At 39.6% G+C, this 22258-nt stretch overlaps 1 protein-coding gene across 1 annotated transcript in view; it reads left to right on the forward strand.

The window, feature by feature from the left end:
- The window catches only part of LOC150087352 (uncharacterized), an 88501-nt gene that overhangs the window by 51771 nt on the left and 14472 nt on the right, over positions 1-22258 (forward strand). The window contains exon 4 of the mRNA XM_090372016.1: positions 11035-11109. Coding sequence (XP_090228142.1) covers positions 11035-11109 — 75 coding nt within the window. The remainder of the gene's footprint in view (positions 1-11034; positions 11110-22258) is intronic.

The following is a 22258-nucleotide window of genomic DNA, read 5'->3' on the forward strand; positions in this document are numbered from 1 at the left end:
TTCTCGTGGAGTATTTTTTTAATGGTATATACGCATTCAAGGCATCTGTGATTAATGTTTTAAAAGCATACCACAGTTCAATTGTATTCATTCTCTACACGATATCTACCCAGTTAATAGAGGCCATGTAGTACCTTAAGGCATCGTAATTTCCTTTTCTGAAATTAAAACCCATTCCTTTGCCTTTTACTTCTGCTACCTCTCTCGCCATCATCCACCGTAGAACTCCGTGATCACTTCCTGCTACTGATTCCTCTGCTGTCAGCCCTGTTATATCATCTGATTCATGTGTGATGATGAGGTCTAGGATATTCTTTTCTCTAGTACTTTCCCTGACATGTTGATACAAATAACAGTCATCTAGTTGATTTAAAAATTTTGTTCCCCATGTCGAGTTTCCTTCCCATTTTCTCCAATCAATTAGAGGCAAATTGAAATCGCCCATAATAAGGCATTGACGCTTACTTGTCCATTCCATTTGCATGTAGAGGCTTTTATCATAATCTTCACAATCACCTGGTCTGTAGATTACTCCTACTCGCATTATACCTTTGTTTCCAACTATCTCACACCATACAGACTCTATACTAGCATGTGAAATGTCTGAATCCGGGAAAGCTATCTTCGCACTCAGGCTGCTTCTGATAAGAAGCATTACCCCACCACCCCTTCTATCTAACCTATCCTTCCTAAATACATTATACAAGCCATACTGAAACTCATCATCCCCAATTTCCGGGTAGCACCACGTCTCTGTAAGCCCTATTATGTCCGTGTTACTTGTTTTAACCAGCAGCTCGAATTCGCTCATTTTATTGACGACACTTCTAACATTACTGTATAAACAATTAAGATTTACTGTTCTTGTATATTTAACAACCCTAACACAACCCTTGAAGTTTTTTAGGCTCTCTTTGCTGATATTAGCTACCCGCTCACGTGAAACGTTTCTGCCCCCAGGGCATCTAGATAATACGTCCAGTTGGGGTAACAGATAAGAACTCTTAAGGTATGTGCAAGAGTTATTTTGATCAATATTATCAGATAAACGCGTGTCAGTATTACCCACATCCCCCCCTAACTAGCAGTTTCCCTGAGCCTTTAAGGTATCCTCAATAATACTGGCAAAAACTTTTGCACCACCTTTGTTTAAGTGTATCCCGTCTCTACAAAACAAATTCCTTCTACCTACAAGTGTGGGCCATGCTGATAGAAATTTACCCCCCAAAGCCTTGCAGATTCCTTCAAGTCTTGAGTTAATCCACAAGGCTCTTAATATATAATCCCTCCTATCGTGTCTGGGCAGAATTGCAGACACATAGACATTATGGCCTAGCTCGCAACATTTCCTCAGCATGGTCCTGTATTTTTCCAACAAATCGTCAGATCGTGTACGTCTAATATCATTTGTCCCCACATGAATAATAATATTTTCTTTACCCCCTTTAAAATCTGACAATCTGTTGGTGACATCATCAATAGTTGCTCCTGGCAGACATACCCTGGTTCTGCTCCACCTATCCTTATTACAAAAAATATTCCCCGTTTCCCTGACAATGGAGTCTCCTAATAAAACAATGTCCTTTTTAACCAGAGTTGTTTGCACTTGGTTTTTCTGTTTTGAGGCTCGAATCGGGTGTGCATCACTTGGTAGATTGCTGGAGTTTTGAGTCCCTGACGAGCTCCCAGATGCATTATTTTCGAGGGCAAGCACTCATTTTTTCAGCAACTCAAATTGTTCCATCAATGCACCAAATTGTAATTTAAGATCGGTGCACTCCTTACATCGATCACAAAGAAAAGAATCCCCAGGTGAGGTAGGATTAGTCACCAGGTCGACATGTAAGCTTGAAACCTGTTCCAGGGAAAATAATGGGGTAAGTAGTTAAAGAAATATTACAGGATCATCCTGACAGAATGTAGTTATATGGCAATCATAGCATGGATTTCTTAAGAGGTGATTTTGTCTGACAGTCTTATTGGACAGTATGATGCTGTAACCGAGAAAGTAGATGCAAAAATAAATTTTGACTTCATATACTTAGATTTCAGTAAAGCTTTTGACACTTCCACACAAAAGACTACTTTATGAACTGGAGCAGCATAACATTAGGAAAAAATTAGTACTATGGATAAAGGAATGGTTGAGTAACAGAAGACTGGTTATTAACAGACAGTTCTCTTCTTGAACTAATGTTATTAGTGGAGTCCCACACGTTTCAGTGCTGGGCCCTTAATGTTTTCAATACTTATTAACAATATTAAGGAAGGCATATCAAGTTTAAATTTGCTGATCATACAAAGGATGGCTAATGACAGTAATCAGGGGTAACAGATAAGAACTCTTATTGCTATTAAAACAACACCTGAATAAATTCGTAAGAAACGTGGAATAACCCCAGAATATACCAATTGGGTGGTATCACACTTAAGGCAGTGGAGAATGAAAAAGGATACTTTTATACCATGAGCTAATACAGCTCATGGGAATTCATTGGCCAAAAAATTAGAAACTTTTATTTAATAGGACCATCTTTTGCCTGAGTTTTCCATACACACAGTCACATAGATTTGACTAGGTGTCTGAAAGGATCTGAAGCAGAACTGCTCTTTCCAATGTATCCTAGACATTCTAGATTGGATTCATATCTAGAGAATTAGGCAGTCATTAGCATTAGCATTAGTAGAGGCATTTGATGCAAGAAAGCATCAATGCTCATCGTGGACTAATGTTATTAGGGGAGTCCCTCAGGGCTCAGTGTTGGGTCCATTATTGTTTTCTGTATTTATAAATGATATTGATGATGGTATATCAAGCTTAATGTCCAAGTTTGCAGACGATACAAAGGTTGGCAGGGTTGTCAAGGACACTACTGACACTATGCTGCTGCAACAGGATCTGGCAAGGTTGAGCAGATGGGCTGAGAGGTGGCAAATGAAGTTTAACATTGACAAATGTAAAGTACTACACATGGGAAACAGCAACCCCAGAGCAACGTATCAACTCTGTGGTACTACACTGACAGTGGTAGAGAATGAAAGGGACTTGGGGGTGGTTGTGCAGGCAGATATGAAGTTCTCTGAGTAGTGCAGACGGGCTGCAAGAGTAGCTCATGGAGTATTGTCAATGATATACAGGAATTTTTCCAGCAGGGATAAGGAGGTGATTATTCCATTGTATAAGGCAATGGTCAGGCCACACCAAGAGTACTGTATACAGGTCTGGAGGCCTCATTTCAAGAAGGATGTAGAGCTGCTGGAACGAGTACAGAGAAGGGCAACAAGATTAGTGAATGGAACAAAGGGGTGCTCTTACGAAGAAAGGCTTAAGTTTTGCAAATTACAGTGTCTGGAGACTAGGCACCAGCGAGGTGATCTGATAGAGGTGTATAAAGCCTTGAATGGTTTAAGCATGCTCAATGCTGATGGGATTCTTCCTCTAGCTCAGAAAAATCACCTGACAGGGCATAAATTCAAATTGAGGAAAGACAGATGTAGGATAGACGTGCGGAAATTTGCCTTTAGCCAGCGGGTGGTTGGTTGGTGGAACAGACTTCCATCCCTTGTGGTGGAGGTTGATAGCCTAAATAAGTTTAAGGCTCAGCTGGACAGGTATTTTGAACGAACAGAGGGGTGAAGTGGAAGTGGGTTTTTTTTTTTTTTTTTGGCTGATGCTGCATAAGCTTGCTTATGCAGCATGGTCATGGTAAATATTAGAGATTTTGGGAATGTTCCTTGAACTATTCAGATAGAATTTTTGCACATGGTGGATATTTCTGCTGTCTTGAAAAATCCATTGTAATCTGGGTAAAAATGGAGCATTTTAGAGTGAAGTTGGTTCGAATGGTACGAGCAGGCCCAATCTGTGCCAACAGAACATACCATGATATTGCCTCCGGCCTCTCGAGTGGTGGACATGTGAAAGTCTGGATACACTGCTTCATGAAGTTCACGCTATATTTTCACCCTACCATTGGTGTAAAAAAGTATTCCATGTGATCTCTTTCCACTGTTGCATCTTTTTAATTTAAAAAAAAAAAAAACTGCTTTCATATAGGCACACTACATGAACTTTCTTTGCCTATACTGAATTTTTCAGTCATTATTTGCTGCATGCTGAATCTCCTATTCTGATGCATAATCTTTAAATTCCTGTGGTCTCATTCTTGGAATACTGACTTTTTGCCACATTTTTTTCATTTAGAGCTGCATTTTCCTTTTGTCTTCCACTCATTGAGATGGCTGCTTTTGACAGATCAGTGATATTCTTTGTATTCTCAACTGTGGTTCCTGCTAAATGTGCTCCAACAATAACATCTTTCTGAAAATTGTAGACATCAGCGGTCTTCCCCATGACTGGATCGCTTAAGAAGCCCCAGAAAGCACACAGTATTTACCTGATACTAAGGAACACACATTTGCATAACATAGTTTAAATTATCCATTGGCATCAGTTGCAAAAGATTTCTAAATTCTTGGTCAGTGAGTGTATAAGGCAATGGTTAGGCTACATCTTGAGTATTGCATACAGGTGCTTTGAAACCTCATTTTAATAAGGATGTGGATCTTTTTGAAACTGGTGCAGAGAACAGTTGGTTAGAGCAACAAATTTAGTTGAAGATAAAAATCAGTACTTTGATTACACAATTTATTAACTCAGTTTTGTAAATAGCAGCACCTGGAAACTGGGCACCTGAAAGGAGATCCAATTGAAGTGTTTACAGCTTTGAATAATTTCCTTAAAATAAATATTGGTGGTAAAATTATTCCTCAGAAAACACACAAGGGGAGATAAATTTAAATTGTATATTTAAATAATGATTGCAGGATAGATGTGAAAGTTATTGATTGTTGCAACAAACCTCCATTTTGTGTTGCTAGAAGTGGAAGTTGACTAAATTTAAGTTTTTCCGATGATGCTGTCTAAGCTTGCTTCCTTGCATCATTTTGCCACTACTAATATTCAGTCACATTTAGGTGCTCTGCTGCACATATTTAGGGGCTGAAAAAGAAGGCTGCAGGGAAATTTTACACATAACCTTGAGTTACAGAATAAACAATTTCCTTTTTTTTTTTTTTGTACTATTCCAATATTCATAAACGAGGGCACTGCTCTTCTGTTGTATGGCTGTGTGGCTTTGTACCTCTGGTTAATCAGTTAAATTAACAGAATTATGCTTATGTTTATATGACGATTTTGATGTATTCCTAAATTGATGCTGAACAAGAGGATACCCATTGTGTGGCAACTTTGACACCCAGGTATTTATTATTTATAGTTTTCTCATACTGCAAAATTTGCTGTTTTGCTACTCATGGCTGACCAGAGCTATTTACTGCTTCCGGCTACAGGTCAAGGTCAGGCAAATGCACTATGGGTTTGTACTTGCAGTCAGGTGATGACCATGGCAACACATGTCTATGCCTCGTACAAGCAGATTTACTACATTCAGCAGTGACAAGTCTAGCCAACTAAAATAAGTTGTAATTTTTGATTTATTTTGCATGAGTTAAGTAACTTTTTCACCTGCACAAACAGCACTGGGTAAAATGGTAAGCATGAGCTCAAGCGATAGTCCCAGCTCCTCTAGGGATTCTGCAGAGGATGATTTGGAAGAATTTCCTCCCTTTCTTCAGAAAACACCACTGAAGGGTAGTGCAGTTCCTGCAAAAAGCCGCTATGTCTGTTAATGAAAGAATCAATCCCCCTCCCCCCACCATCTCCAGGTACCCAAGGGAAGAGTGCATTAAGGAAAAATAAATCAGTCAAATTAAAATGAAGGAGAAAAAGAAACAGAAAGGCAAAACTGGCACCACCTAGCTCTGAAATCCCGGATTGTGATGATGTGAGACTGGAGGCCCATTCTGAAGAGTCTGATGAGACTAACAATCCCTCCACATTTAAGGCAGAAGATACCACACTTTCACTAAAAGAAACTGCTAAAAATAATAGTTCTCCTGGCCACAGTGAGTGTAGGGGTTTTAATGGCCTTCATGGCTCACTTCTGCTTTTGGACAAAAATGATAACCTTGATCCTGCACTAATTTACGCAGAAATGACTAATCTGAAAATGACACTGCTTGACTACATGGCAATTGAAACAAACAAAAATGCAAACTTGGACAACTTCATCCAGGGACTTTGGGCTGAATTGGAGTCCATAACCACAGCATTCATTATCAGGAATGAAAAGTTAAAGGTGAAGACAGCAGAACTGCAAATCAGGGCTGATCATTTTGACAACCTTATGGCAGGAAGGGTGCAAGGACCCATAACATATGCAGACACTGTAAAGAAGCACTCCACAGTTCGAGTACCAAATAAGGTTACTAAGGACCAGGCCCAGGGCATTTCTCCATGTGCAAAACTATTGAATGCAACCTCAGATACCCCAGGCTCACAAAAAAGAACCACAGCACCATTGTAATCTTTTGTCCCATAGAAAAATCACAGCTTGAATCCAGTCAGGAAAAAAGTGGAAGAAACCTTGCAAACTGAACACAAAAGTTAAAATAAAGAGCATCAGAACAGTTAGAAATAAAGGAGTCCTTGTTGAGGCCATCAATGGAGAGGATTTGAGCAGGATTACTAATATGACAACTCTTAACTTAGTAGGATTAACTCATGAGAAACCAAAACTTTCGAATCCTACTATACTAATTTACGACGTGCCAAAGGAGTACACAAAAGAGGAAATACTGGAAGACATCTACAAAAACCTGCAGGAGTTTGGATTTTCCCTGGATGAAATCAGACAGAAGATAACACTTAGATTCAGCACAGGGTCCAAGAACCAACTGACAAATTGGGTCATATCCTAATATGACCCAATATCCTAAAGCACATCTTAGGTAATGACAGAATATTCTTAGGGGTATCCTTGCACAAATTTAGAATATTCACAGTGGTGTCTAAATGTTTCAAGTACTTGTCCTATGGTCACTCATATCAATACTACGCACACAAGTTTGTGTCTTGCAGACATTATGCAGAAGGTGGGCACGTTTTTGCAGACTGTCCACACAAAGCGGACTCCCCCAAATGTGTAAATTGCAAACGCAGAAATAAGGATCACAACCACTCTGTCTGAGACTCCAAATTCCCTGAGTATCTCCGTGCAGTTGAATTAGCCAGTACAAAAATCCTCCATGAATAACACAACAAATTGCAGCACAAACCAGAGAAACCACAACCAAGAGCTCAGAATCAAAATCCTTCAGGTGAATGGGCATTGTTCAAGAATGGTGGCGGATGAGATCAGGGTTGCTGCCCTGGAGAGGAAATACGATATTATCTGTCTGCAGGAGCCATATTGCACCTCCCAAGCTGGTGGAAACTCTTTCAAATCATGGGATATCCTATCGCATTCAGGATGTTCTACACTAAGTTTATCAAAAGGCCACTATTATCATCCTGAACAATCAAATCGTTACCACATCGATATCCAGCCTGTGTACCCAGAACTCCTCCTGCATTCATGTTGCTACCCAAGAACTATCTTTCTACTTTGTTTCCCGCTACTGCCCACCAACGTGATATTCAAGAAGCCCTAAACCTACTTGAGGACTTCCACAGCAGAATGGGACATGCCAACTTAACAACAGATTCTAATGCCAAACCCTTTGGCACAGTAACCAAACTGATTCTCGTGGCACCCTCCTTGAGGACTTCATTCTGGCCCACAACTGGACGATACACAGTGAAGGTGGTAAACCTTACACTTTCTCCAACGTTCATGGGGAGTCCAACATCAACCTCACTTTAACCTCGCCCCCAGTTTCGAATCACATTGCAGAGTGGGACATTCTAACAGTGACCACTGTGCCATCTCCTTCACTATCACAGCTGCAGCACCAAAGAACAATGGCAAAAATCTGGAGGACCTTAGAAGATTCTCATTCCAAAACATTAATTGTGCTAAATTTAGAGCATCTCTGAACCTTGACTTCAAAGCAACAGCTCCAAACCTTAACAACTTCTCTGCAGCTGAATATGCTTTTTATGTACAGTCATCCCTCTTCAGAGCCACCAAATATGCTGCCAAGTGAAAGAAAGTGCACACTCCTCATACTCCTTGGTGGACACAGGAACTTACAGATCTCAGAAAACAAATGCACACTCCTCATACTCCTTGGTGGACACAGGAACTTACAGATCTCAGAAGACAAATGCACACTCCTCATACTCCTTGGTGGACACAGGAACTTACAGATCTCAGAAAACAAATGCATGTGGCATGTGGCCTTTCAACGACACAGGCAATGGCCTGATCCTGAAGTTAATGCTCTCAAGCAAGAGTACAGGGAGAAGCGAAAAATCTACCATAAAGCCATCACAGAGAACAAAAAAGGTCTTGAAGACAATTGGTTTCCCAAGCAGGGAACACTGACCCCTGGGGGCTCATATACAAGATCTGTAGGAACAAAATTATCTGCCCAAATATATACAACACAGTGCAATATCAAAACAGTGAAACATATGACTGGCACTCAACAGTTGAGAATATCATTGAACACATCTTTCCCGAAGATGATCCCAATCTTGACAATATGCACCAAATTCAGATTCAAGCAGACAATGCCACTTACGAAGGTACCTTGGACGTTGATCTTTAAACTGCTGTTGAATTTGGTGTTACAGTGGCCAAGTTGAATCCTAAAAAGTGTCCAGGCCTTGAAATCACCAGATTTCATGAGCTCTACCCTAATATTTTCTTAAATATCTACAACAAGTGCCTCTTGGAAGGTGTATTTCCCAATTTCTGGAAGTAGGCACTGCTTAAAATTATTCAAAAACTGGGAAAACCTAATACCGACCCAAGAGCATACCGCCCAATCTCTCTGTTACCCAACCTGGGAAAGCTGTTTGAAAGAATGATTGGTCCCAGAATCCAAACTGTCCTAAACTCAAAACCTTTCATCCAACTCACAGTATGGCTTCAAGAAAGACTCCTCTGCAGAAGATGCCATTGCAGCCCTTGTAAAACACTGTACACATTCCACAGCAGTCTATGAGATGGCCATCTTTGTAGATTTTGAGGGTGCCTTTGATGGGAGAGTTCCCTCAGGTCCCTTAGACTGGCAAACTGCAATCAATATCTTTACAAAGTCATAAGATCCTACTTAAGTAACAGATCAATTCAAGTCACTGCTAGGACCACTCCTTTGGAACTCCGTACTTGACCAGTGGCTCACCAGAAGCTTTGACAACTGCGTCAATTTCGCATATGCAGATGACTTGGTTATTTGCATTGCAGAAAGATCCAGGAAAACCCTTGAGGACCGAGCAAAGATTGTCCTGGATGACCTGGTAAGCTGGACCCCTCACAAATAAATTAAAAATATCAAACACAAAAACAAAGCTAATGATCTTCAAAACAGGTTGAATTACCACAGACCCCCTAAAGTGCTTATTCACGGGAGGCAAATTCCATATGTAGCACAAACTAAACACTTTGGCATAATATTGAACGATGGGCTGTTTCCAATCACACGTGAACAGTTTAGCAAACAAAACCAAAGCTTTCACTGCAGCTGTCATCAGGATTTCCTGTTTGGAGTGGGAACTCACTAAAAGAACCCTATCTCTCTACTACTTCTTGCCAATTGCCTCCTATGCTGCCCGGGTCTGGTTCCATAGGGTCACTAACAGTAAAATCCAGGCCAAACTCCTTTCCATGCAAAGAACTATGCTGCTTGCGACACACTGAGTACCAAGAACAAGATCAACTAATGCACTGCAGGTTCTATCTGGGCCCCTTCCCCTGGACCTATATATAGCTTATAGAGGTTTCATCTACAAAAACAAAAAAGCCTACCAACCTCGCTCCTTGGAATAGACTGCAATCCTGCTATAAATATCAAACAGGAAAAAATAAACCTGTGGAATAAACTCCTCTCCATTTGGCAGGTTAGATGGGATGAAAGTCCCACTGGAGAGGTCACCAGACTTTTTATCCCGGATGCCATCTTTACCATGAATAAGCCACATTGTAATTGATTCTACCCATCCATAAGTACATCCTAACAGGACATGGCGCTCTTAAAGTGAAACTGTTCCAATTTGGACTGGCGACAAATCCTCATTGCTCCTGTGGGGAAGAGGGATCCTGGAACCACATCCTATTGTCCTGCCCCAACTACGAAGAACAAAGGACAACTTAAAAATAAGGTTCAGAACATCTCAGAAGTCAATCTTAAAGACAGACTAACTTTCAAGCCCTTGAAAGCTTCACCAATGACATCTTCAGCAGAAGAATGCAGATGCTTCACCACACTGGATAATAATTCAACAAGCTCTTGCTGAGCTGTTCCCTGTGTCCACCTATCAGTCATCCTGGACTTGAATTCTTTTGATCTCAGGTTGTTCAGAGATGTCAACCACTGTTTTTTTTTTTTAAATTATAATATATATATATATATATATATTATTATTAATTTATATATTTTAAAATTATTATTTTTATTTATTTTTTACTATTTTATTTTATTTATTTATTTTTACTGCTGGTACTCAGGACTGGGCATCCTGAGTACGGGATTGCTGGCATCCACTGGTATTGCACTACCTCCAGTGGATGTGGGATTTTAGTGTACTACTGAAGCGCAGATAGTAGATTATGTCTGGCTCCACATGCCTTGGGATGGGCATCAGGCAGCAGTTGCTCAGTTGGCTGCTCCCATTTCAGGCCCTGAATTACACAGATTCTGTAGTCAAGACAGACAATTTGCGGAGATGGACCCAGTCCTGGAGCTGCTACAAACAGGCCACATACATATACCTATACATAAATGTCATTGAGTGCGCATACATGCATTTCTTCTACTTTTTAGTCTTGAGAGTTTTGTTGTGTTTTACAATTTTGTAAGAGAAGCTCCATTTTCTGCTGGAGTTTCTTACACAGGTTTGAATGATTGTAAATAGAGTGTTTATGTAAATAAATAAACTAAAAAAAAAAATATTCCAATATTCATTAAGAGCAAAGAAATAATTATTCTCCTTTTAATAGAACCTATCACAAATTTTTCTTTCAGAATCCAAAATATAACCTAACACTTGCCACTGTTAGAAAATTGAGTTTCTTTAAGGCAACCATTCCCTGGAAAAAGGTATGTTGGTCTTTTCTTTTATTCAGACTGTACTGTACATTTATAATGTCCACATTACGTTGGCATACAGCCAATGTATTGCCAAAGTCTGGTGCAATGCAAGTCACAATCTCACAACTTTATTGTGATGCTATTTCAGTTTGAATTTTTAATTTTTGCAGCATTCCTTCAGCCTCTATTTTTTTATTTCATTTCATTAGCCTTTTCTTCTTTTCAGTCCAGGATGTATATGAAATTTCTGCTCACCAGTTATTAATAATTTTTGAAATTAAAAACAGAGAATGGTGTTCTGGCTACTGAAACAAACAAAAATATATTCTAAACCAAAGTAAATATGTACATTAATTCATTGGACTTTCAAAAGTTTCCAGATGTATTGCGATCTTATTGCCCAATAAAAATATGCAGGCATCAGTCCTCAAGAAACAAACCGAACTCCAATGTAAATGTCACATTAAACTACTACAAACATACATAGGCAAGATCAAACCCTTCCAACAGCAATTGTGGAGTAATAGCCATTTTTGTAGACTTCAGGGCTCTGTTTGTTAATACATTATATATACATCTTTGGATTCAGTTGCAGTTCGCATTTTGAACTTTTCTTTGTAGCAGCTTAGTGTGTATGATATATCGCTGTATGCCACTCACTTGCCCTCATATGTAGCACATTTGGTATAATCACTGTCCTCCCCACAACACGTGAAAAATACCTGAGTTTGAATGCCATCAATGATGCAAGGAAGTTTTATGGGCCTTTTTCACAACTTACTGAGATGGTCAGGTGAGGATGCATTTTTTTTTTTCTCCTGGAAACAAAAAAAAACTATGGCACTCATAGGTTTTTCATCCAGAAAACACCAAACCACAGAACATGCTCACTTTACAGACATAATACATATGGATCAATATGGTATTGCCGATGTGCTAAAATCCCATAACAACCAACCATTTGTTGGGAGAGATCTGTGTTTAATTCCATCAACGAATGGGGGAATTTCTGCCGCTCTTTTCAGTCGATGCTGTGTTTAGCTGATATCAGGCTCACAGAGTGTGCTACCCCCCCTCCCCATCCTTTTTTTCAGCCTGTACATCATGGAAATAAGCTCTAGAGACAAATACATGATCTGGATATGTGCAGCATGCCTTGGTGCCATTAAAATAATTTCATTTTTTTTTTTCTCACATCATGTTGCACTTGGCATTCACATTAATTTTACTATCCCTTCTTCTGAAGTGTTTACAGCTTTGAATAATTTCCTTAAAATAAATATTGATGGTAAAATTACTCCTCAGAAAACACAAGGGGAGATAAATTTAAATTGTATATTTAAATGATGATTGCAGGATAGATGTGAAAGTTATTGATTGTTGCAACAAATCTCCATTTTGTGTTGTTAGAAGTGGATTCACATTAATTTTACTATCCCTTCTTCTGAATCACAATTTTATATAGTATCTGGCCACCGTACTTGTGAGGATTCCATTATTATTAGCTATATGGTGCATGGAAACCTGATGCTTATGCTGCACCAGCCAAAAAAAAAATTTCCGAGTTACCCCAAGAGAGAGAGAGCTCTGGACCCAGTGCATGAAGTCTGCTGATAGGAAAAACTATTAGACAAAATCTTATACTCCTAAATAATGGCAGACATTGCTTGCATTTTTTCCATAGGCACAAGCTAGCTATTAATGTATTTTGTTCACTGATCTCGTATCCACAGAATCTGTGAACAGACTATCTTCAAAGCATTCTAAATAGTGATCATTTTTGTGTTATTTATAAATTGCGAACATATGATACTCCATCAGATGATATTAGCACCATCTTTAGCTATATGACAGCCTCAACCATCCTCAATATACTGTGCCATTTGTAGTATTGGCCAGAATTTGCTTCCATTCATCCTCTAAAGCAACTGCTAAACCTGGTTTGGAGGAACCCATTTTATTTATAGCCCAGTCAGCAGTCCAATTAATTTATTGTGTTGAATGCTTTTGAGCTGGCCAACCCAATATTTCAGCATTCCATAAAAAACAGTCCTGTATGACAGAGCATTATCATACTGATGGTCCACTTCTGTAGTAATGCCATAATGTAAATAGCGTCATTTTCTAGAATGTCTAAGAGAATGGTAATGCAAGAAACTATGAATGTCATGGTTTCTTGCATTACGACTAACAGCTAAACCTGAACCAGCTTCATACCATTGGACTTCCTCCACCAAATTCAAATCGAGATGATATATATGGTGACTGGAAGCAATCTCCACACTCAATCACATCCACAACAACAACGAACCATGTAGAGAGAGGCTCTTATTTGTCTCCTTTTACTTTTTTTTTTTTCTCAGTATGTAAGCAGATTCCACCTTAAAACTAGAGGGCAAATAACAAACACACTACTCACCTGCTTTGTCTCACATGTTCAGAGTCTAATAAGGTGAATGTAACGGTAAGCAGAACACTGAATATCAGCTTACCGAACCCCTTATGAAAACAAAACATTTTAATAAACAATTCATACAATTAAATAATATAGAATTAAATGGATAAATAGTGTGCTGAAGTTACAAGTTAAATCTTGTTCATGTTATGGTCAAAATGCATTCTTAGCATTTACATGTATCTTGCTGTTTCTTTTTTTCTCATTTTGACAATATTGCTTTGTGCAAAAAAAACCCCTTTCCCTTCACTCTGTTACCAATTAACTGCTTAGTCTACTGTTTGGGGAACTGTGTGATAACTATCAAACCTTCTGTTTACTATATCATGTAAAGAATTTTTATAAACTGCAAAATTTGCAAATTTTGCAGTTTATAAAAATTTGCAAAAAACTGCAAAATTTCGTCCCGAGTCAAATTTGAAATCGCCTGCCGACGAAATCCTCTAAAATGCCATATGATAAAACGGCGTAAGCTTTAAGGGAAAAAGTCATTTAATATAAGTTGTTATAAGCACTCCATAAAAAAAATTTCTGTTAGCTGTAATGCTTGTCTTGTGACATTAATCATGATTTGCAATACATACAAATTGATGATGAATAGTCACACCATTATTACAGCCAATTTGCATTTAGCATTTGTTTCTCCCCAAAACTACACATGTGCAATGGCTCTGTCTTATTAGGCCATGTTATTGGTGATGGATAGTGAGTGTTGATTTAAGTTTTGTCTTGGTTGGTTGTCGGTTGCACCATTACACATCATTGAAAATTAAGTGCAATAATTTTGAATGCTAGCAACATTTACGGTTCATTTACTTAGTTCTATTTAAGTCAATATTATAAAGTGCATAAAAGTAACCCCTTCCTGCAATGACTAGTAATAATGAAAGAAGAGCTGCAGGCAATAGTTCTTTCTTTAATGAAAAATGGACGAATAATTATTTTTTCATGGAAGTAAATGGAAAGTGTATGTGTCTCATGCAAACAGCAATCTATTTTCAAAAGACATATTATTCACGAAAATACATCTGTAACGTAAGCAAGTTATGAAGTGTGTGAGCTAATTGCAAAGAAACTAAAACTACACATCGAAAGCGAGTTTGTTAAAGAGTGTATAGTTGCTGTTGCATGAATTTTAACTCCAGAAAAAGTCAGATTGTTTGAGAATATTAGTTTATCACAGAGAACAGTTTCTGACTGTATAAAAGACATGGCTAATAAAATCCAAGTATCTTTGAAACAAGCAGCATCAGAATTTGTGTTTTATTTCAGTTTTCTTCTACAGATATTTGCTATATCTGTAGAGGAAACAGATATAGCAAATATGGTACATTTGGCTATATTTGTACGTAGGATAACGGCAAACTTCACGATACGAGAAGATTTATTTGCTTTAAAATCGATGCAAGGTTCTACCACAGGTGAAGATCTCTTTTCTGAAGTAAAATCAGCAATAAGTTATTTCGATTTATCCTACAAAAAACTGAGCGGTTTAGTTACGGACAGCGCATCTTCTATGGTAGGATCTCAAAAAGGACTTGTTGCTTTAATTAAGAAAGAATTGGGGAGCCATCAGCTGGAATCTAATGTGTTAATAGTGTGTCACTGTCTTATTCACCAACAAAATTAATGCGCACATTCTCTAGGAATGACAAATGTGAGCAAAAGAGAATTTAAAGAAATGTTTAAGGACCTTGAAGCTGGTTGGCTGGTTGTTGAATTTTATTGGCGCATTAGCAACTAAGGCTATAATGTGCCAAAATCAGGTGATATATAAAAATTTGAATTTCACTGACCTAATTACTTAGGTCACCATGTCAAGATATAAAATAACAAAGGTATAAAATGTAGAAAAGATAAATCAATAAAGAAATAACAATAACATGTAAATTTTAAATACAAGTAAAAACCTTTATTGATTTAAAATAGCTAAAAACGGCAGACACATTGTCATTGTCGGATAAAATCTGACTGAGTATACGGCTCAGTCAGATGATTAAAAGCGGTAAAACGGATATTGCTAAAATCTGGACAGTCAATTAAAATGTCTGATTGATAAAATTGTGCCACAGGACTCGCACATAGGAGGATCATCAGCCCTCAGCAAAAACGAATGAGTCAAATGACTATGTCCTATGCGGGTCCAGGCAAGAACAACTTCCTCCCTACAATTCCTGCGCAGACTAGACTGCCACGGTTCAATTACAGGCTTTATATGATATAATTTATTCGTAGTCTGTCTATTCCACGAATCCTGCCATTGGGAGTGTATATTTTGGTGTATTATTTGTCTGTAGTCTGTATAGGAGTCTGGCAGGCAGCGATTATTATTGGGAATTGCTGATTTGGCTGCGGTGTCAGCCTAATAATTTCCCCTAATCCCAATGTGGCTGGGAATCCAGCAGAAGCGGATATCATATTCACGTTCATGGAGAAAGTGAATCTTCTGTTGAATGCAAGACAGAACTGGATGAGGATTATATCTCACAGTTATTAAAGCCTGTAACATGCTGAGAGAATCAGAATATAAAACGAACCGTTGGTATTGGCATTTACTAATGTGATCCAAGGCTAACTCTATAGCATGCAGCTCTGCAGTAAATATGCTGCATTCAGAGAGAATCTGCTCCGATGTAGTGGTGTCTGTAAATACAGCAGCAGATCCCACATATGATTCCGATTTAGAGCCGTCTGTGTAAACTGGCGCGAAGTCAGAATGTTCAGCTCGGTGTGCTGAATAAAGCTGCAGGTAGACAGATGATGGAGGGTCCGACTTTCCCCAATTTCTAAGGGACAACTCACGTGCTGGAACATGAGCATGCCAGGGTGGAAGGGGTTGCTTTGGTGTTTGGGCAACTTTGTCTACCTTGATCTTAAGTTCTTTGACTAGCTCTTGGAAATGAATACGAATAGGATGATTGGCAGTCTTATGGGTGTTGTACAAATTTTCACATCGTGACTCAAAAACGAATGGCCATGTAGGATGGTCTGGCAGGGATTTTAGTTTTAAAGCGTACTTTAGAGACAACTGCTTACGTCGAAGCGATAAGGGTGGTTCGTTTGCTTCGACGTATAAGCTCTGGACAGGTGATGTTCGATATGCTCCAATAGCGATACGGAGAGCCTGATGATGGACAGGATCCAGCCATTGAGGTACACTGTCTCTGGCCAGGGACCTGTAATCTAGTCTGGATTGTACAAGTGCACGGTAGATGTGTAGTAGGTGCATCAATCCACACCCCAAGATGTGGAGGAAAGAGAGTGCAGAATATTCAGGCCTCTTGTGCACTTTGTGCAGAGTTTACGGATGTGATCCAGAAAGGTGAGCTTTTTATCAAATACGAGTCCCAAGGATTTTGTGTCCGCCGCTACTGGAATAGCATTTTGTCCAAGCCTGAATTCAGGTTCAAGATGAAGATTACGCTTACAACAAAAGTGTACGTAAACGGTCTTCTGCGGCGAGAACCTGAATCCATTAGACAGTGCCCACGAATTTAGGTGATCAATGGCTTTTTTCAGTTGTCTTTCTATAACCCTCATGTTGCATGACTGACAAAATATGCTAAAGTCATCAACATAGAGGGCACTGTTTACAGTTGGAGGAAGTTGTTCTGTGATGGAATTTACTTTGACGGCGAAAAGCGTGACACTTAAAACTGATCCTTGTGGTACTCTTTCTTCTTGGCTAAAGGAACGAGAGAGAGTGGGGATCCCACACGAACTTGGAAAGATCGATTGGCTAAAAAGTTTTTAATAAAAATGGGGAGATGCCCTCTAAGACCAAGGCTATGCAAATCTTTTAAGGTGCCAAATCTCCAAGTTGTGTCATATGCTTTTTCCATGTCAAAGAACACAGACACCAAATTTCACGTTTTAGGAAAGCATCCCGGATGGATGTTTCCAGTCTAATAAGATGGTCCAAAGTGGACCGGTTCCTTCAGAAGCCGCACTGAATGTTGGAAAGAAGGTCATTCGATTCTAAATGCCACATTAAACGAAAGTTAACCATTCTCTCCAGGATTTTGCACAGACAGCTAGTCAGAGCAATAGGATGATAATTAGTAATTACTTTTGGATCCTTTCCTGGCTTAGCAAAGGCAAGAGCGATTGCTTTGCGCCAGGAATCCGGAAACTGCTCTTCAATAAAGATTCTATATAATAGAATCTTCTTCTGCTATACAGAAGGAGCAGATGATCCATAGATTTTGGTGAAAGATGCTTAATCATTTCATAATGGATGCCATCTGGTCCAACAGCACTTGCCTTGGAAAGAGTGAGGGTTCTTTTCAGCTCCTGTATAGTGTTGTAGGGATAAAGCCTCATAGACTTAAAATTAAGTGCCTGTTTTTCGATTTTATGTTTCAGGACCAGAAATCCTGGGGAATATGAAGATGTCACAGAGATGTTAGAAAATGTTTCCCCAAGAGAATTGGCTATTGCAGTTGGATCTGCAATAGTGCATCCATTATAATCTAGGATTGAAGAATTGTGGGATGAATATTTTCCTTTCATTTTCCGGATTTTGTCCCAGACCAACTTAGTACTAGTGGACTGAGTAATTGATGAAGTAAAACGGATCCACGATTCCTTTTGACTCTAATGGCGAATGTAGCGTGCTTTGGCTCATGCGTGTTTAAAGGCTATAAGGCTGGTTGTGGTAGGATATCGGCGGAATATCCCCCATGCTTTGTTTTGAGCCTTTTTTGCTGCTGTGCATTATGAATTCCACCATGGTTTGGGAAATAGTGGAAACCGGGCAGATGTTTTTGGATGGCATTTGCAGCTGCTTGGACAATAATTTCTGTGATGTACGTTACTGCACCATTGATAGGCTCCTGACTGACGGTACTGAGGTCAAAATTTGCCTGATGTTGGAAGGCAGTCCAGTCAGCCTGATCAGTCTTCCACTGTGGTAACCTGAAAGGAAGACACGGCCTCCCACTGTGTAACGAGGTTATCACAGGGAAGTGATCACTTTCGTATGGGTTCTCCTCCACTTCCCAAGTGAGTGAAGGGAGTAGAGAAGGGGGAGCAGATAGAAAGATCAATAGCAGAAAACATATGGGTAAGCATGTGGAAGAATGTGTTGGTTCCCACATTTAGAAGGGAGAGGTCATTGTCATTTAGCATATGCTCTATGACTCGTCCCCTTCCATTATTGCTAGCACTACCCCACAGGGTGTTATGTCCATTAAAATCCCCTAGAAGTAAGAAAGGGGGAGGCAACTGCATTACAAGATCATCAAGGTGTTCCTGGGAGATGTCAGACCCAGGTGGCAAATAAATTGAACAGACGGTTAATAGAAATCCCACTGTAAGGTGAATTGCAACAGCCTCTATGCTGGTTGTAAGTAGCAAGGCCTGGACTGGGGTCTGGTTGCCTACAAGGATAGCCACTCCTCCATGAGCAGGACCATCCAAAATTCCGTCCTTACGAAAAATTGTGATGTTATGCATGGTGGGGGTCATCATTTGCTTTTAGATAAGTCTCCTGCAAGCAAAAGCAAACTGGCTCGTGCTTTTGCAGGAGGGCCTTGATGTCATCAGTATTTCGCCGGAATCCACGACAATTCCATTATAGGAATTTAGCCATTATTTTGGCTTGGTGGGTCCATCAGGCGGCTTCCGAGGTGCTGAGGGCTTACTTTTGTCAGTCTTGGATTTATCTTTTTTGGGGAAGTGTTGATGCTGTCCCATGTCCATTTCTTCCTCCACAAAGAGTTCCAAGACTGATTCATCCGGTACCTCCTTATTTCTACATCCATTGTTTCTGGTGTTAAGGGTGACTCTTCCGAACTTTTTAGCTTTTCTTTACCACTTGGTTTTAGTAGTGGTGGAACACTAGGAAGTATGGATATAGGAGTGGCAGCTGATTGTGTTTTTTTGATGGGCTTTTGTGAACTCAATAAATAGCGTGCAATCGGAGTGAATGACTCTCTTGGTGGTATAGACATCTCAGTTTGTGTACCGATAGTGCACATTGCAGAAACCTTCTGGGCATATGGTTCCCACTATTTATTGGTTGGATATGTTTTCTGGCCTCTGGGTTGGAGATATTCAGCTCTGTTTTCAGTTTTGGGATTTCTTTTTCATCCTTGCACCGCTAGCATGCTATAGAGTAGGCGGGTGCTCTCCTTGGCAATTGACACAGATCAGTTTTAGAGCTGAACATTCCTTGCTCTCTTCGTCTTTAACACCACATCGAGCACAGGCAGGTTTACCACGACAAGATGTTTGTGAGTGGCCGTATTTTGCATCTAAAACACTGCAGTGGGTTTGGGATATAAATCCTCACTGGGCAGTTTAGATAGCCTGCCTTGATGGAACTTGGAGGCCATGGGGTGTTAAACGTGAGGATAAGAACTCGGGTAGGGACGAGATTCCCATCCTTCCGTATAGATATTCTCTTGACAGCTGTCACTCCTTGGTCTTTTAATTCAGAGCAGATCTCTTATTCAGAAACATAAAGAAGGTCCCACTCTGATATAACACCTTGTGAAGAATTCAGAGTTTTGTGGGGGGTTACGGTGATAGGTATTCCCCCTATGGATGTAGAGTTCAAGATTTTTACAGCTTGTTTTGTGCTGGAAGCTTCAACCAAAATGTCGCCAGAACGCAGTCATTTAATGGATTTTGCTGAATATGCCAACCCTTCTAATCCTTTCTGGATAAAGAAGGGTGACATCTTTCCAATTGACTGCTCTCCGGTGGAATGGAGAATGAGGAAAAGCGGCGTCACTGATGGTGGTGGTGTATCCTCAGTCCTGGCTCTTTTTGCAGAGGTGTTTTCTGTGTCATCATCTCGATTAGGTAGGGGCCTTGTTGGGGCCCCAGAAGAATTTAAATTTATAATACTCATAGGAGTAAAATAAAAATTTCCGATGCCCTAAGTACCTCACCCACCACAGAGCCCTACGAGGGGATGCCCACTCGTGAACTAGCAGGTACTGCGTACACGAATGGGATGCCAAGTTAGCTTAGGAGCACCATACCCACGTTTCCAATAAGCCTTGATCCTGTCCCAGGACCAAAGGGAGGGAGACTTATTGGAACGCAGTTGACCCCAGCAGTAAGAACCACCCGCCGATTGATCCCAGTCGGGGCCGGTCCGGGACCACCCGTCTTGTCAAAGCAGGGGCCAAAGTGGTGTATTAAGGCTGGGCCCCTCAACCACCAGGATCCCCATTTCTGAATTCCACGGGTCATGGCGCACGGCTGCACACGCCGGATTCCAAAGATGTAACCCTGGAACCAAGGTATGGGTGTTAGATCCCAGTGATGCTAATGTGGAAGCCCAGCTGCATCACTGGGAGGTCCCCTCACCATGTACAGGTGCCCATGTCGAGGGGACCTTGAAGCAGAATACGGTGATTTATTGTACCATTGTGAGGTTCGCTGGCTAAGTAAAGGGTGCATGTTCAAGCACTTCTATGAGCTGAAAGATGAAGTGAAACTCTTCATGGACATTAAAGGTGCCCACTGTGGTTAGAGGACCAAAAGTGGTTATGTGATTTGGCATTTTTTGGTCGATATTATTAGCCACTTAAATGATCTAAATTTAAAATTACAAGGGCCAAATCAGCTTATTATCTCTCTTGTCGATATCAAGAGCCCTGAATCAATGCTGCAATTGTTCCTAATTCAATTGAAAAAACACTGCATAGTACATTTCCAACACTGAAAAAACTGAAACCAGAATCGATAGTGGAGTATGCTGCAGAGTGAGTGATTCTAATCTTTTGAATCAATTTCAAAAGAGGTTTCAAGATTTACAAAATCATGAAAAACAAAACTAAGAATGTGCGAAACTCCTTTTTGATGTGGTGCCAGATGAAGCTCCGGATTCCTTGCAATTAGAATTAATTCATTTACAATCGGATAATACTTTGAAATCCAAATTTAATAGTGTATCTATTTTGGAACCTTATAAATGCTATGTAGATACTGAAAAATATCTAATTTTGAGGACTCGTGCATTGAAAATTGCATCACTGTTTTCTACCACTTACTGATGTGAACAGTTTTTCTCAACATTAAATTTAGCCAAGAACCATTTGCATGCTAGACTTACAGACAATAATCTTGCAAACCAACTAAGAATTGCGGCATTATCATCAGTGCCAACTTAACATCTCTCAGCTTTCCAAAGCAAAGCAATGCCAACCTTCTCCTTAAGGTGCAAGGTAAAAGTTTCATTAAAATTTAAACATTATAACTGTGGTGTCTTTGGTGTTTCGGTATTTAAAGCATATAAGATTCATTATTATTTGGAATTTAAAGAATTTAAGTTCATTTTTCTCAGCAAAGATGCATCCCCACAGGTTCTTATGCACTTGCAATTTGCCCCTAGTACTAAAAACGTTCCCCACCCTGCCTTAATGTATAGGGATTTAGTTATTAGCTAAATAAACTATCTTAATATTCAAGTGGTATAAGAGTCGTCATTATAGAAAACTTTAATGAGATGTGAATTTTACATATTCTTAAGACTAATTTTATCCTATATTTTTCTCGATTGAGTAGTAACATTTAGGATGTGGAATAATATTTTGCAACTTGGTATAAATTTCAGCTTGATATTTTCTTAAAACTTCAGCTTGGTGTTAGATGCTTCCATTTATTTTCTGTGTGGCTATCAGTAAAACTATTAACAATTAAGCAGCACTTTCCCCAACTTATTTCTAAATCAACAGAGTAATGAAA

The sequence above is a fragment of the Mastigoproctus giganteus genome, chromosome 4, assembly GCF_048544385.1.
Source record: "Mastigoproctus giganteus isolate SK-2022 chromosome 4, ASM4854438v1, whole genome shotgun sequence".
Taxonomy (NCBI): Eukaryota; Metazoa; Arthropoda; class Arachnida; order Uropygi; family Thelyphonidae; genus Mastigoproctus; species Mastigoproctus giganteus.